Source organism: Cryptococcus neoformans, chromosome 6, assembly GCF_000149385.1.
Source record: "Cryptococcus neoformans var. neoformans B-3501A chromosome 6, whole genome shotgun sequence".
Taxonomy (NCBI): Eukaryota; Fungi; Basidiomycota; class Tremellomycetes; order Tremellales; family Cryptococcaceae; genus Cryptococcus; species Cryptococcus deneoformans.
In genome coordinates this window covers 1,295,495-1,310,299 of record NC_009182.1, presented here as the reverse complement: position 1 = coordinate 1,310,299, position 14,805 = coordinate 1,295,495, and the positions used below count along the sequence as shown (strand labels likewise).

Here is a 14,805-nt window from a genome sequence, read left to right as displayed (position 1 = left end):
GCGGAAGTGAAAATTACTGCTTTCCGCTTTCATTTATGATGTTAGTTAGGAGATAGATATTTGTATAAGTTACCGGGCTCAGGATCAAAAGACACATAATATATCTGTCCTACACGTCCCTTATATCTCGAACCTGCATATGATGCAATCATCTTCTCATGTATACGCCACTCAATCAGCACACATCAATCCCTGGCAGGATCGGCCCAAGTCACGGTGAACGACAATGACTGAAAGAATGCCCCCTTTCTCACGCGGGTTGCCTTGGATCTTGGGAAAGGGAGCCTGGCGAGAGATCTTCCGTTGTTTTTCTTGATGCAAAGATGGTAGTTGTCATGAGAGATATATGTAAGCGAGAGCTGAAAGAATAGACAACACTGGAAACGTATGTCTGTTATTGCTGATTTACGAGCTCGCCAGTGCCCGCAACGTTTGATTGAATATATAATAGGCGAGTTAAAGGGCAGATGCCTTTCCCGCGTGCCTGTCTATGTGTTGTGTCTCTGATAGGCACCTCCTAATCATTGGAGTACGATGCGCAGTTTGATAGCCAATTATCAAGCTCCAAGCTCCACGCTAAGCTCGCAACTTCCCGGTAACTAAGCCTGGCCCCCATCCTTGCCATCTACTTACCCTGTGTGTACCCTGTAGGACCGGAAAGCATTGTCCGTCATCCTCCCCCGACAGCTCATCCGATCCGACGAGGTACAAGCCTGTACAAGGCAGTCCAAGCGCTGGACTGAATCGTCCTTGAAAAGGCTGTCGACGGCTTTCCAGTGCGCAGTCTCTCCCGCCATAACATTTGCGGATCGGGACACCCCATGCAGTGCTACAAGGCGCTGCTATGCATGTATGTCGATGAAAATACCTTGTACAGTTGCTTCACGGTCGAGCTACATGCGAGGATGTGTATGGAATAAGATAGTGAGATGTGTGGTGAATGGGATCTGAATGGGGATGCCGAACAAGTCGAAAGCTTTGGATCTGAGACGTCAATACACAGCGTAAACATTCCAAAACTTTCCATTTCCAGTCTCATCCTTTTTTTTTTTCCTTTGTCTTGTTACATCGCCATAACATTTAATACTTCACCCTCCCAAAATTCCCGAACAATAAGTGTGGACGAGGGCGGACGACACGGGAAGACAGGAGGAAAGAAGAGGCCTTCATTCCAAGGCAAAAAGCGAGACCCGCATATCGTCATAACTCCCCCCACCCCCACGCACACCTCCGCTCCGCAGCAAAAGAAAACGTACAACGTCTTGGCTAACGGAAACATCTCATACGGGAGCCCCAAAACGATAAGATACTGCACACCTAGCTCCCATACACATCTCATTCAGGTCTGTCGAGTGCATACATAGGAGCAAGCGCACGAGCACGATGGCACCATCCGTTACACCACTCACCACTCACTACGCCCTAGTCATCGACGCTGGCTCATCGGGTTCGCGATTACAGATATACTCGTGGCGAGATCCAGATTTGGAAAGAGCTGAGATTCTTCAGGATGTGAAGAACATTGAGAGACAAGGTTCGAGTTCGAGCTCCAGGGGAGGCGGTCGGTGGTGGTGGGATGGAGAAGATGGATGGAAAGGCAAAGGGAAAGGAAAAGGGAAGGAGATGGAGGAGATGGCTTTGAGAAGGTTGGTGAGAGTTGGCAAAGGGGTGGAAGGAGATGACTGGATGAAAAGAGTCGAGCCTGGTATGTTGTGTTGGACTATGTTCATTACAAGATGATACTGAAGCGCCACCTCCTTGCCACAGGTATATCCACCGTCGACCCCGAAAATATCCCAGAGTACCTCGCCCCGCTACTCACACATGCTCTTCAACACATCCCACCCTCGGTCCACTCCTCCACACCCATTTACGTCCTCGCCACAGCAGGCATGCGTCTCTTGCCTTCTCAGCAGCGCGATGCCATCTTACAAGCTACATGCGATACATTACGGAACGACTACCCGTTCCTTGTCCCTGGGCCGACCGAGGAAGGGCCGTGTGGTGAAAATGTAAGGGTGATTGATGGGGAGGAAGAAGGTATCTGGGGTTGGGTAGCTGTGAATTATCTCATGGACGGTTTCGGTCATGCCCCTTCGCCTTCATCTATATCCAATCCCGGAACATCATCATCGTCTAGTACCAACCTGCTCCCTCTCGCCCCACTAGCTTCCGCCCCTCCAGATTCTTCCTCCTCTTCCATCACGCCCGTCGACATTGCCCACCACTCCCCCACATTCGGCTTCCTCGACATGGGCGGCGCTTCCACTCAACTAGCCTTCTCCCCCTCTGCTTCCGAACTTCTTACTTCTGGTTTCCCACTCGACAAACTCCGGACAGTTAGTCTCAGATTACTTTCGGGCGAACAAGTCGATTGGCCGGTCTTTGTAGCGAGCTGGCTTGGGTTCGGGACGAACCGCGCTCGGGAACGGTATATGACTTCTCTTTACGAGGAATGGGCCGCTGCCCATCCTTCCCCTTCTGCGCAAGACCTAGCGACACCCATCCCGGACCCCTGTCTTCCCAAAAACCTCACCATCACCCCTTCCCTCTCTTCTCAACCCCCTTTAATAGGAACCGGCTCATTCCCCGAGTGTCTCACCTCCCTTCACCCTCTTCTCGAACATTCCACCCCTTGCCCCACCTCTCACTGCCTCTTCGGAGGCCAACCGACGCCTCACATTGATTTTGAACGGCACGATCAGAGAGGGTTCATAGGGATAAGTGAGTACTGGTATACGATGCAGCATGTGTTGGGGGTAGGAGGGGTATGGGATTGGGGAGAGTGGGAAAAGGGGATGAAGGAGTTTTGTGGGAAAGAGTGGGGGTTAATTAAGGGTGAAATGGAGAACGGGGATTGGGAAGATGTTAATGTACGTTATTATTCCTTCCTAATTTTTTTCCTTGCTTTCCCGTCTCTTGAGCAAAACAGAGGGGGGAAATGAATCGAATAAACCGATGAGATGAGCTGACAATTCTTTTTTTTCGTGGATCTTTTTTTTTAAAGATGGACTCGACAAGATTAGAAATGCAATGTTTCAAAGGCGCCTGGATCTCCAACGTTTTACACGAAGGGATCGGTATCCCCCGATTAGTTGATGTAGGCGGGAACGATACACTCACCGGCGGATCGTTGGGCGATACGAACGCTGAAGCTGAACGCCGGGCCCGTGAAAAGGGTCTGTTCGAGGGGAGCGGGCAAGAACAAGGGAAACACCATTTCCAAAGTATGGACCAAGTTGGGGAAACAGCCATCTCTTGGACACTCGGTAAGGTCGTGATTGAAGCATCGAAAGCCGTCCAACCTCGATCGCAAGAAATGGAAGGGTGGTGGATGCATCATCTCAATCTCGGGTCCATGCGACTGCCGTTATCATTACCTATACCGAAACACTTAGAGGGAAAGCTTGAGGATCTAGGATTGAGTGCGGTGTGGGTTTATGCGGTGGTAGCGTTCTTTCTGGTGGGGATGCTCTTCTCTCGTTCTAATCGTCGGAGGGGGGTTGGTTCATCGGGGTCTGGGATGGGGAGAAGGAGAAAACCAAGTTTGTCGTCACCGCCTTTACCTGCACGACCGTGGTTCACTTTCCCTTCTTTCTTCTCTGCCCCCCCCGCCGATCCGAGCTTATCGATCGAAGACGGCCCAGACTCTTCCCCCACGTCATCCACGTCATCCGCCTCTTTCTCTGGCAGCGGCACCGGTGGTGCTAGTGGTAAATCACGTATCGTCCCCGGCCGACTCCGGCTTTGGTCCCTCCGTATCTCCAACACGATCAACAAATACCTTCCTCCCTCACTTCCTTTTTCTCTTGGCAATTCGAACCCGAGACAGCGGGGGGGCACACGTGAGCTTTGGACAGGGATAGGGTTAGGATTACCGAGGGCGCGACATAATTCGATGCCCATGATCGGCATGGGACTGAATACTTCACCGGGGGCTGGCCTGCTCTCTCCAAGTGGCGGTGGTGGTTACTCACAACCCGGCTCACCTCGTCCAGTCTCTACACCATTCTTCAGCTCCGTCGCTGCTCCAGGAATCGGTGGCCTCAATATGGGTGTAGGTAGTCTTACACCAGAAACAGTTCTTACAGGCATATCAAGCGCCACATCTGTCTCACCTTCTCCGAGCCTCGCATCTACTTCTTCGCCGCCTCCACCTAGGAGCAGTTTGAAATCTGGCAAGTCTGGTCGACCTTTCAAGTCGAGGCAGAATTCAAATAATTTGCATCCACACCATGGACCGCATGGGCTTCATTCCGTTGGGGAAGGTATAGGTTTAGGAGGGGGAGGGGCAGGGTGGAATGATCCGCCTTTGGCCATGTTAAGCGGCCCCAGTTCGGGCCCAGGTCCAAGTGGGAGCGGAGCGGCAGATGATGGTGGAGTGTTGACGCCGACGGCGAATGGAGGGTTGAGTAATGGTGCATTGTCGAGGAATTCGAGTAGGGCGAATCTGAGTGAATTGGGGTTGGCGCAACGGTCGATGAGTAGAACCGGAACGCCGGGTTTTGATTGACCTCTTTAGGTGCATGATATAATACGGACATTCAGGGTTGTTTTGTTGTTGGAAAATGTTCATCTAGCACCCCAAATATATACATATGCACATCTGTTATATTATTCCTTACCGAAGGCACTCCTTACATGTACGTTATATACAGAATTGCTCACAAGATCATTCGCTTTTTGCCACAATAATGAGTCTAGAAAGATATACGAAACCAGATTTAGGTATCATACAAGTGCTCTGGGGAATCGGGTTCCACAACGAGGCGACCTGTACGCTTCTTGTGGAGCAGACGCTTGACTTCAGCCCAAATGACCTCTCGTTGTTTCACCAAATCATGTTGTCTCTCGGGTCGGTAGCCCCTGTAATTACAGTCAGTATGTATCACTATGAGATGGGGAATTAGACTCACAAAAGAAGGTTTCTGCTGATGTTGGCAGCGTACAAAGAGTTATCATGTTTGTACTCTGGTGGTCGATGTTCGTTAATGATTCGTTGACCGCCTCGTTTTTCGAGCTCTTGCATCTCGGGTATTTGAAGTTCAGGCCAAGCTTGCCTGATCGCCTCCCACCCTGTGATTTGAGGTCAACATGTTTGTTACATGGGTAGAATGAAAGAAACATACACCAGAAAGAGCGACCATCAGTCCGAATCTCAGCAAGGTGTGAGACTCGGTAAGTCGTGAGATGTTTTGAGGAAAGATCATATCGATGAGCGGCCCATTGATCCGTCTTCTGGTCCGTCAGCACCCGAGACAGCTCGCATGAACATCGGAGAACTCACTTCGTCGCCTAGTGGCGCAAGCGCAACGATAATCCTCGGGTGTTCTTTCATCCCGAGACAATCCCAAAGTTCCAACAAGATCTCCTTGGCTTCATGATATCGTCGCTATGGCCTGGATCAGCATAGGAGTAAGGCAAAGGGAATTAAACTCACACTATGAACAGCAATATTAATTGCGACCGCTAGGTTGGGTGGCACAAACAACTTATCACATGGGGCAGCGGTCGTTTCACTCAAGTTCCTTCTCACCCATCTGCAAACCCATTAGTTCCCAGTCACGGATGAGCAGGACATGATGACTTACCTCTTGTAAGCCAGCATCAGAAAAACACTCAACGGAAATGCCTCTACCTGCCTTCCCAAACTGATATCTTCCAAAGCCCTCACAAAGCTCTTCTCCTCCATAATTAATGCCCACGAGTACAACCTTTGGGTTAACATATCCCATGGTTTCCATCCTGCCATAGGAGAAAATAGGGGTCCACCACGTGGATACGATCTCGGGGTGCAGAAGTAGATTTACCAGGGGCGGTGGCTGTAAATGGAGAACTTTTTGTTTCGTGCAGCCTCATGTGAATCGTGCTGAGAGGTTCACTAAAGGGTTGGCTAGTTGGTGGTACAGGATCTGAGTGCATAGGAGAGACAGGAGCAGGGGGGACGGTTGTACCAGGTACAGCAATATGACGCATTGTCTGCCCGGGAAAGAATGACGTCGTAGGAGGCTCTATAGCTGTCCCATAAATGGATCCAGTGACTATACCAGCATTAACGCCAACATCAGCAGCGGATTGAACCTGTGTATTCGCTGTACGTAGCCTAGGAGCCGAAGGAGGATACTGATCTGGAGGGCCATAGCTGTACGCACTCTGCGCCATATTCTTTGGTATCGCTGATCCTGTCACTGTTCCAGGTTGTGTCCTCTGAGCGGCGGTCATGTTATCAAACAAGGTTGGATCAGGAGGCTGATTCTTGACACTCTCAGAAGGTTGGGGAGGCAGTTCCTTCTCCCTTGGGTCCGGCATTGCGCCAACGGATAGAGGTTGCTCGGTGATTACATCAATTCGACCGTCATCCGGAGCCATTCTGCCGCCAACTGTGGTAGAAGGATGGGACTTCGAAGCAGAGAAAGTTCGTGATCGAGGGCTAGCTCGAGTACTGGCTTTGTTGTTGCCCATATTAGACTCTGTAGGAGGAAGGACGTTGATAGTAGGACCTGCGATATGCGGGAACGAGATACTTTCGTTAGGATGAGGAAGCTCAACTTCCGATCCCCAAATGAGATCGCCTTGGGCACTTGGACGTCGTTCGGTGAGAGGACCAACGCTTCGGACTTGGCTTGCAGCACCAGCTTGTTGGGAGTACTGTGTCGGGGGAGGTTGAGTGGGAGCATATTGGGTAGCTGGTACCTGACTAGGGGCATACTGAACAGGCGCTTGAGTTCCACCGTACTGAGTGCAAGTAGCAATCCCCGGCACATGGTGGCTCAATGGTTTATGGCTATAATGACTCGGCATATCGCTTGCTGCCCTTTGTTTTTGCCCCAAGGCGAAAGATATATCTTCAGAAGCCGTAAGTGGAGCAGCGGGCATAGGAGCCGCCACAGACTGGCCAAAAGGAACTGAGTTAGTCGATCCATGAGGCGTGTTGATACCATTCGTAAAAATTGAGCTATGTAAGTCGTTGAAGATGAGCTCCTCAATTAGTTTGCTACGCATGTCCCTTGACACTTGAGACTTATGAGGGCCACGAGTGTCTTTCTGAGTCTCGAGAGCCGCAAAGCGATGATCGAACATGGAGAGACGGTTCATAATCTACTCCATAACAGTCAGTGATTGTACCTCCAAGCCAAGCAGTTGAGAAGCAAGCACTCACATCTTGAGCCCAAATGGGCGGCTCCTGCTTCGCTGCACCCTTCTCACTCTTCGCACTATTTGCGCTCTTCCCACTCACAGTCCGTCCCTTTTCTTTACTCTTGCTTCTCTTCGCCCTTTTTGGCGTTTCTTCTCCATGAGATGGCAGAACCACCGCGGGGCTCAACAACCCCACCTCAAGCTCTCCTGCTGCCCTCAACTCTCTCAACTCAATCACCCGCGCCCTTGCGGCTCTCTGAAGCGCCTTCTTCGCTTCTTCACCAATGAGGTTCAGCCGAGCAGCGTCAAGGAGCTGACAGAGAGTTTCATCGTGGTATCTCGAGGCATCAACGATGCGCTTGACGTAGGACATAGTTGTAGGCGCGACAGAACCATGCTGAGAGGCTACGATGGAACCTTCTCCTGTTGCGCCTTGCATCTTCTCGAGCTCAGGATGGTGCTCAACCGCATCGTTAGCGGACTGGGTAGAAGGAAAGTATTCTTGAGCACGGAACTGGCCGGGGATGATGGTAGGGGTATTCTTTTTTCGGACCTGCGAGTAAATGGTCTTCTGGTCGAGCTGAGGTGGAGATTGAGCTTGAGACCCAGGACTGGGAGCCTCGGGCACAGCAGTGTACTCGCACTGTGATTGCGTGGGAAAAGGTACCTGACTTCGGGCTTGAGACTGTGGATAAACATGGGCATGAGACATTGCTCTTTCGCCTTTAGTGTACGTTGCCGGTGGGAGTCGCACGGTCGTAGCTTGTGAGCCCACACTAGGCACTCTTGCCTTCGGAGCTTTTAAAGCTGTAGGTAATTTACTCGCAGCTGTGGTGGCCGCCTTAGACGCAGCTTTGGATGGTACCTTCGACTTGGCACCGGGGGTTTTACTGCCGACCTTAGAAGAAGCTGCTGCCGAGTGGTGGGCGTGATGCGTAGAAGTTTTGAGAGGATGTGCAGTACTGGCCATGAGTTGTTCAGTAGGCGGCTGTGTAGGCTGACTGGGTGAATGAGCCTGTTCCAGGAAAAGAGCATCAAAGGAAGTCAGCTATCCTTCTTTTATCCATTCGTTCCATTTCATATGCGCGTCCCCATCCACCAACATGCCAATAAAAGCACAAAGGGTATCACCCAAAGTAAAGGAGTAAGGCAGAAGGCGCAAAGGAGAGCTTCTTTTCTCCCTTTCCCCCAAGATAAAGATAAAATAATACTAGGATACTGATAAACTGATGACACGCACGGTAAACCCAATTCTCCCTGCATTCGATTTCGCCGTACTTGGATCACCCAAAACGTTGGATTCAGTTTTGGCAGGGAAAACATCACCTTGTGGGACAGACTGGGCTGTTGATCCGAAGCCAGCGGCAGCCCCTTCGGCAGGAGAAGATGTTTTGGATGGAACCTCTGTACGAACATCTGTACGTATCGGCGATAAAACTTCTTCCTCCTGCATACTTGGGTTAGCCGCTACAGTCAATTCACAGTCAACTTTTGAGAGACTTACATCCTCGACAGTCTCGACATACGCACTCCTATCTTCTTGTTTCCTCCGCAGCGGAGATCCTTCCCCATGACCTTGAATGATATTCAACAATGCCGGCATTCCAAGACCTAAGTCACCAGGTGCCCCGGGACTGTCCCTCATCACCATCAACGGTCTCGGTATAGACATCCCTATTGGTACGCCAAAGGGAATTCGGAAGACTTCGCTGAGTTCGGTTAGTGGACGGCCGGAGGCAAAGCCTTCAGGAGCAACTCGCATCGATGGGCAGGCAGAGATTGGGACACCGTCTTGGTGAAGGATGTGACCGAAGGAAGGTCCGCTGGTATTAGTATCGAAAGTCTGTCGAGGTCCTTTGGGGGCGTTCCCACCGGGCCCGCCGGCTGCATTGACCCCATCAAGTCGAGCACCACTCATCATCCCAAGTATCTCCATCATCTCGCTCTCCAGCTTTGCGTCGACGATATGCTGGGCTGCTTCAAGTTGTGCGAGGGCCGCGGCACGAGCATCCTCCATCCCTTCTCGTTGCTTAGCTTCCGCTTCGGCATGTGAGAACGGAAATTTATGATGGGGTTTGTGGATGTGATATTGGACTTCTTGGTCAGAGTCAACTTTGGGTTGCGGAGCACCTTGCCTAGGAGATTCAGGGAGGCCTACTGGATTGGGTGCCTGAGTCGGGATGGGAGTTTTATTAGAAGAACCGAGAGCCTATAGCTGTTTTCAGTAACATCCAGTATATCATTCGAAGAACGTTACGGTAGGCATCTTCGACCCCACCTCCTTGCCCTCCAACCCAAACGTTCCCATCCCTGGACTTGTCCCACTCATTCCGCCAGGTGTATCGACACCAGTGTTTCCAAAGAAATACGGCCTTTTCATCCCTCCTTCTGCCCCTGCTCCTCGGCTGAACGCTTCGCTCTCTGGCCTCTGATTCTTCATCAACTCTGAAGCTGTTGCTGGGTCTTTGCCGAGTTGGTGGCCTGCACCAAGAGCAGCAAAAGGTAGGGAGGGTAGGGAGGGCATGGCGGCATATGGGTGACGTGATTGCAATTGAGGCTCAGTCAAGGATTGTGGACCTAGATAATGGTTAGGGAAGTAAAAGCTGAGTAATGCGCCAACGCACGGGAAGTATAAGGACCAAACATGCCTTCCGGGATAGATCCCTCCGATGTTTGTACACCTTGAACCCAAGGTAAGACTGGGCTTGTCAGTAAACCACTTTATGATCCATGTTTGCATGTTATACTGACCTTTTGCGCGTGCGCTACCCATGCACGTCAGCCTTTGCTTTTGAAATGCAAAGTGAAAAACTCACGACGGCGTTTTGTCTGGTGTATCGCCAGAGCTCTTTGACTCCCGCGGAATAGTTTGAGGTGATTGAGATTTACTTGCTCCAAGCTCCCGTTGACGGTAGAGACCTACGTAAGATATGGGCGATGAGGGAGGATCGTAGGTGAGGATAGAATAAAGGGCAGAAAGTGTCAGTGATTTGGCCATGATATTTCGATTCGTTGCCCCGCAACGGGAAGAGATCGCCGAGAAAGGATGAACAGTGAGTACGAAAGAGGAAGGTAGTTCTGTAGTACGCCAGTATTAAGAAATTAAGGGCATCTCAGAGCTTCATGTTCGCACAATTTGGTCGGCCAAGAGAGATGGCAAGATGAGGTCAAAGGATAGCAGAGCCTTTTTGTTCGACGAAATCAGTAAGTAGGGCAAGATAACCTCTAATAGAGCCAAAGGGGACCAGCCGTGTATGAGGATTCCTCTGAAGGATGTGCAGCTAGTACGGCTCTCGTAGTGCGAGCACCGAGAAGAGCATAAGACGTCAGACAAGCTAAAACTCACCATTATTGTCTACGACACCGGTCCTTTCCCCAGTCTTCTTTGAACGTTCACTATGAGGGGCTGTGTTGGTTTTCTGAGTTCGCAGGAGTTTTGTAGGCATGGTGTGAAATGAAACGTGAAGATGAAAAGGGTTTCAATAGAGAGATTAATGAATAATTTGAAAGATGACGGGTAGAATATCATTCAACTTGATGCCACAAGAGAGTTCAAACGAGAGGAAACCACCGTCCTCTTGCTACCTTTCACCTTCCATTCTCCATTCCAGCCGTCCAGGGCCCAGTAAACGTCAACCATCTTGACCGCAGGTATGCATGTGTCATGGGCGAGGTGTGACAATGGTGGATCGCAGCTGGTGGGTGACAAATCCGAAAGGCTCAAGAGGAAAGGCATCCTTTTGGCCGTGTTTCGCCGGAGATGGAAAGTCGCGTTGTGTGCGCCATACATCAATCGACCGCATCTCTAACAACCTGTATATAACTAAAGGTGACTGCGACCTGTCAGTCAGCCTTCTGCGAGTGGCATATGTAAAAATTAGTAGCTATGCGTACCGTTACTTTTCTGCCTCCATGCAATGACGTTGTGGCTTATCGACTGAACATAGCTTAAGATAGATCAAGACGAAGAGCTTCATGTGTCTTGTCCTTCCTCTCTAGACATGGTCGGCGGTCAACCGTTCCCCAGAAAGCAAAGCATTACGTAATAATTGCGGCAATCATGATCGGTGATAACCCGCGACAGTCAAGCACGAGCTTTCTGCTCACCAGCAGCAAGCTCATCGGGAGAATGACTGACGGAATCTTGACCGAATCTCACGCCATCCGTCCACCTTGTCTTGAACAATCAAATTCTTTCCGCTCTTTCCTGGAATGATGGCATGTTGGCTTGCTATAACGTGCCATCATTCTTGGTTTAGCTCCGTTTCAACATGTTCCTGGGGCTTGGGTGGAAATTAACATCGTGTTGGCGGTCCCGACTTGTTCACTGCTCAACAGCAGGATAGTTAAACGACCCTTCAGCAATTATCTTGCTCGGTATGGATTTGGAAGACGATTAGTGAGTATTAGTACATAATAGTTTTGACTTCATTGCGGAAAGTGGCCAACGGCTTATATCTGTCAGATGGATGAAAGCTTCTGCATGCACTGTATCTCCTACGTACACCCTCTGGCCGGCTACCGGTCAGATCGCTTAGACTTGGTATCATTCATCATCTTCCGTACCTGCGACCTGCCAGCCTACCATTTCGTTGGCTCTTCCTTCTTGGCACTTATCTCAAAATCTTATGATTCTGTGTTATTACAAACAAACTCTGGTGACTGTGCCTCCCTCGGAACTACTCAATTTGCTTGTCAACATTCTGTCTACCGCGTGGTACCGCATACCACGGTAACATATCGCAATGCTCCATGGTGATTAGTCGATATCTGACACCATTCGCACTCACCGCTCGAAACATAATTTATCTGCAGACTCGCGCAAGGTAAATCAAATCGGCAGCTAATTCCATTCATACCTCATTTCTTAATAGTTTGATATGCTGGATGCTGGAGAATCGCTCTCCCTTTTCGTCTGGATTTCGCCAATCCGGTCACGCAAGATGTAACCTGTCATTAAAAGCGCCCTAAAGAGTCATTTTCAGGGTTTTGCGTCGTGGTACGTACCAACCGCTCATAGGGGCATAGTTTGGAGATGGGCTACTGCATTACTACGCCTTGAGATGAGATGGCTTATAAAGTTCTCTTCTTATCCGTTGGTCTAGAAATTTCTCTCTCACCCAGCAATAACGTCGACAATCACATTCTATCCTCCTCCCCTCCGCCATTATCCCACCCTTTCCTTTTCTATCTGCTCGGCATTCCGTCTAATCTGGTACATCGAAATTTGATACAGCAAATAGGGTAAACGATAGGAAACAACCATGTCAGGAGGTTCTTCTCTCGACGAAAAAACCTCTTCGCTAGACCATGGCTACAAGGCAAGCACTCTCGCAATTGTCAATTCGTCTTCGGCCGCAGAAAAAGCTGGTAGACCCCATTTCTTTATCGAAGAATCTTCTAGTCACGGTGCTTTTGTAGGTGAACAAGGTGGGAATGGGGCGCAGGTGACGATCCAGGACGTGTGGGGTGCACCTGTCGAGAGTAAGAATCCGTTGGGCTACTCGGTGGGCTGGTGGTCGGCTTTGTTTTTGAATATTACCATGTTAATCGGAACTGGTATCTTTTCTTTTCGTGAGCCGCCCCCCCTTCTTCGCTTTCAACTTGACTAGGGCATGGCTGAGAATTCTTCGTTTCCTATAATTCTGGTGAACAGCATCAAGCTTATTAAAATCCCTCGGCTCCATCGGTTTGACGCTCATCTATTGGCCTATCGGTTTGCTCATCTCTCTAGCTGGTATCTCTGTTTATCTAGAGTTTACATCGTACTTCCCTTCCCGATCGGGCGCGGAAGTTGTTTATCTGGAGCAAGCGTACAGAAAGCCGAGATTTTTCTTCCCTGTGGCTTTTGCGGTGCAAACTGTCATCCTGTCTTTCGTCAGTAGCAACGCTATCGGTATGTCTTTTGATTACTCGCACCCTTTTTTTGGAAAATAAGTGCTCATCGGTCCTTATTATGAAGTGGTGGCGGAGTATATCTTCAAGATGACCGACCATACCCCATCCGACTGGGAATCTAAGGGCGTCGGTATCGCTGCACTTACGATCATCATCCTCCGTACGTCTTTTCTCATTCCCGTTTATCCTAAAAAATATCACACTAACTCTTCTTCGTTCTCATCTTACAGCCGTTTTCTTCAGCACCAACATCTCTCTCCGCCTTTCTAACATCCTCGGTATCGCCAAAATCATCACCCTCCTTATTATTATCATCCCCGGTTTCGTCGCCCTCGGCGGCCACTTCAAAGTTGTCCCCGATCCTACTGCCAACTTTCACAACGCCTTTGAGGGCACGACGAATAACGGATACAATTTGTCAAACGCTTTGGTGAACATTATCTTTTCCTATGGAGGCTATACCAATTCATTCAATGTGGCCAATGAAATTAAAAACCCGATTAGGACCATTAAGTATACGGCCAATACGGCGGTTATCTTTGTGGCCGTTCTTTACATGTTGACCAACATTGCTTACTTTGCCGTTTGTAAGTGCGCTCTGCATTTCTTCATCGCCATCTTCGAACTATTCGCCCTGTGCTGACTTGTTACACGATGCGATTTTAGTGACTCAGGAGGAAATCAAAGGGTCTACCCAGGTAACCGCTACCCTGTTCTGGGAGAAGCTTTGGGGTTCGAAAGTCTCCAAAGGCCTTACTATCCTTCCCGTTCTGAGCGCATCGAGCAATATCCTCAACACCATTGTCGGTCACTCACGTATGATCCGAGAGATCGGTCGGTAAGTTACTTCGTTTCAAATGTCCAAATCAAAGAGGAACGATTGATCGTTGACTGTGCCTTCCATTGATATATAGACAAGGTGTACTTCCTTATCCCAAGTTTTGGGTCACAACATGGCCTATCGGTACTCCTACTGGCGCCTTATTCGCTATCTGGTTCGTCTCGTTGATCGTTATAGTTGTTGTCCCTGCGGGCAACGCGTTCAACTTCAGTAAGTCTCATGTTTCCTGTTCTTCCCTCCCACCTTCCAATCTATCATTTTCCACCAATCCAAGCTAATTCTTTTTTTCTCTTCAGTCGTTGCCCTCCAAAACTACCCTTCCTCGTTCTTCCTTGTCCTCATGACTCTCGGTCTCTTCATTGTCCGCCGGGACCGTAGACGACTGAGTCTTCCTCGTCCCGAGTACAGATCATGGACGATCGTCGTCCTCTTCTTTTTGGCTGCCAATACCTTCTTAATCATCATGCCTTGGGTACCGCCTACGGGAGGGGTCAACAACAGTTCGTTCGGATTTTTCTATGCGGCCTCGTCTTTGACTGGATTGGGAATGTAAGTTTGCCCCTTTTTCCCTCGCCAGCAAGGGTTTTTTTCCCCATGCAGTACTGATATAAGCCCTTCCCAATTTCAGCGTGTTCCTCTGTGGATTCTATTACGTCCTCTGGTCCAAACTGCTCCCCAAATGGAAAGGATATAAGCTGCGCCAAACAGTTATAACCCTCGCCGACGGCGCGCTCACACATAAGATGGTTAAAGTCAAGAATGAAGATGTTGACGCTTGGGATGTTACGCATGATCCTTCTGGAAGGTTATTGAATGAAGATGAGGATTTGGTCGAGATAAATGAGGAACACGCGTCCCTGAGAGATTTGAAAGAGTAGAGAGAATGAGGATTTAGATTTCGTGTTTCCTTTAATGAATATTTCTAATGG

At 49.6% G+C, this 14,805-nt stretch overlaps 3 protein-coding genes across 3 annotated transcripts; 2 read left to right on the top strand and 1 right to left on the bottom strand.

Annotated features, from left to right (window-relative positions):
- Positions 1–1,383: 1,383 nt before the first annotated feature.
- Positions 1,384–4,513, top strand: CNBF4410 (hypothetical protein; the record flags this gene model as incomplete). Its single annotated transcript, XM_769669.1, has 3 exons — positions 1,384–1,705; positions 1,768–2,873; positions 3,008–4,513. 3 exons carry the CDS (start codon positions 1,384–1,386, stop codon positions 4,511–4,513), a joined length of 2,934 nt encoding a protein of 977 aa, XP_774762.1.
- A 211-nt stretch (positions 4,514–4,724) lies between these two features.
- CNBF4400 (hypothetical protein) lies at positions 4,725–10,135 on the bottom strand (the record flags this gene model as incomplete). The annotated part of the gene is made up of 13 exons (XM_769668.1): positions 4,725–4,866; positions 4,917–5,076; positions 5,130–5,235; positions 5,288–5,392; positions 5,441–5,540; positions 5,592–5,745; positions 5,811–7,098; positions 7,160–8,152; positions 8,378–9,346; positions 9,416–9,714; positions 9,762–9,836; positions 9,889–9,902; positions 9,954–10,135. The coding sequence occupies 13 exons, from the start codon at positions 10,133–10,135 to the stop codon at positions 4,725–4,727; spliced, it is 4,587 nt and encodes a 1,528-aa protein (XP_774761.1).
- Positions 10,136–12,401: 2,266 nt separating this feature from the next.
- Positions 12,402–14,754, top strand: CNBF4390 (hypothetical protein; the record flags this gene model as incomplete). The annotated part of the gene is made up of 8 exons (XM_769667.1): positions 12,402–12,621; positions 12,794–13,033; positions 13,076–13,195; positions 13,266–13,622; positions 13,702–13,873; positions 13,950–14,086; positions 14,173–14,425; positions 14,505–14,754. The coding sequence occupies 8 exons, from the start codon at positions 12,402–12,404 to the stop codon at positions 14,752–14,754; spliced, it is 1,749 nt and encodes a 582-aa protein (XP_774760.1).
- Positions 14,755–14,805: the final 51 nt, after the last annotated feature.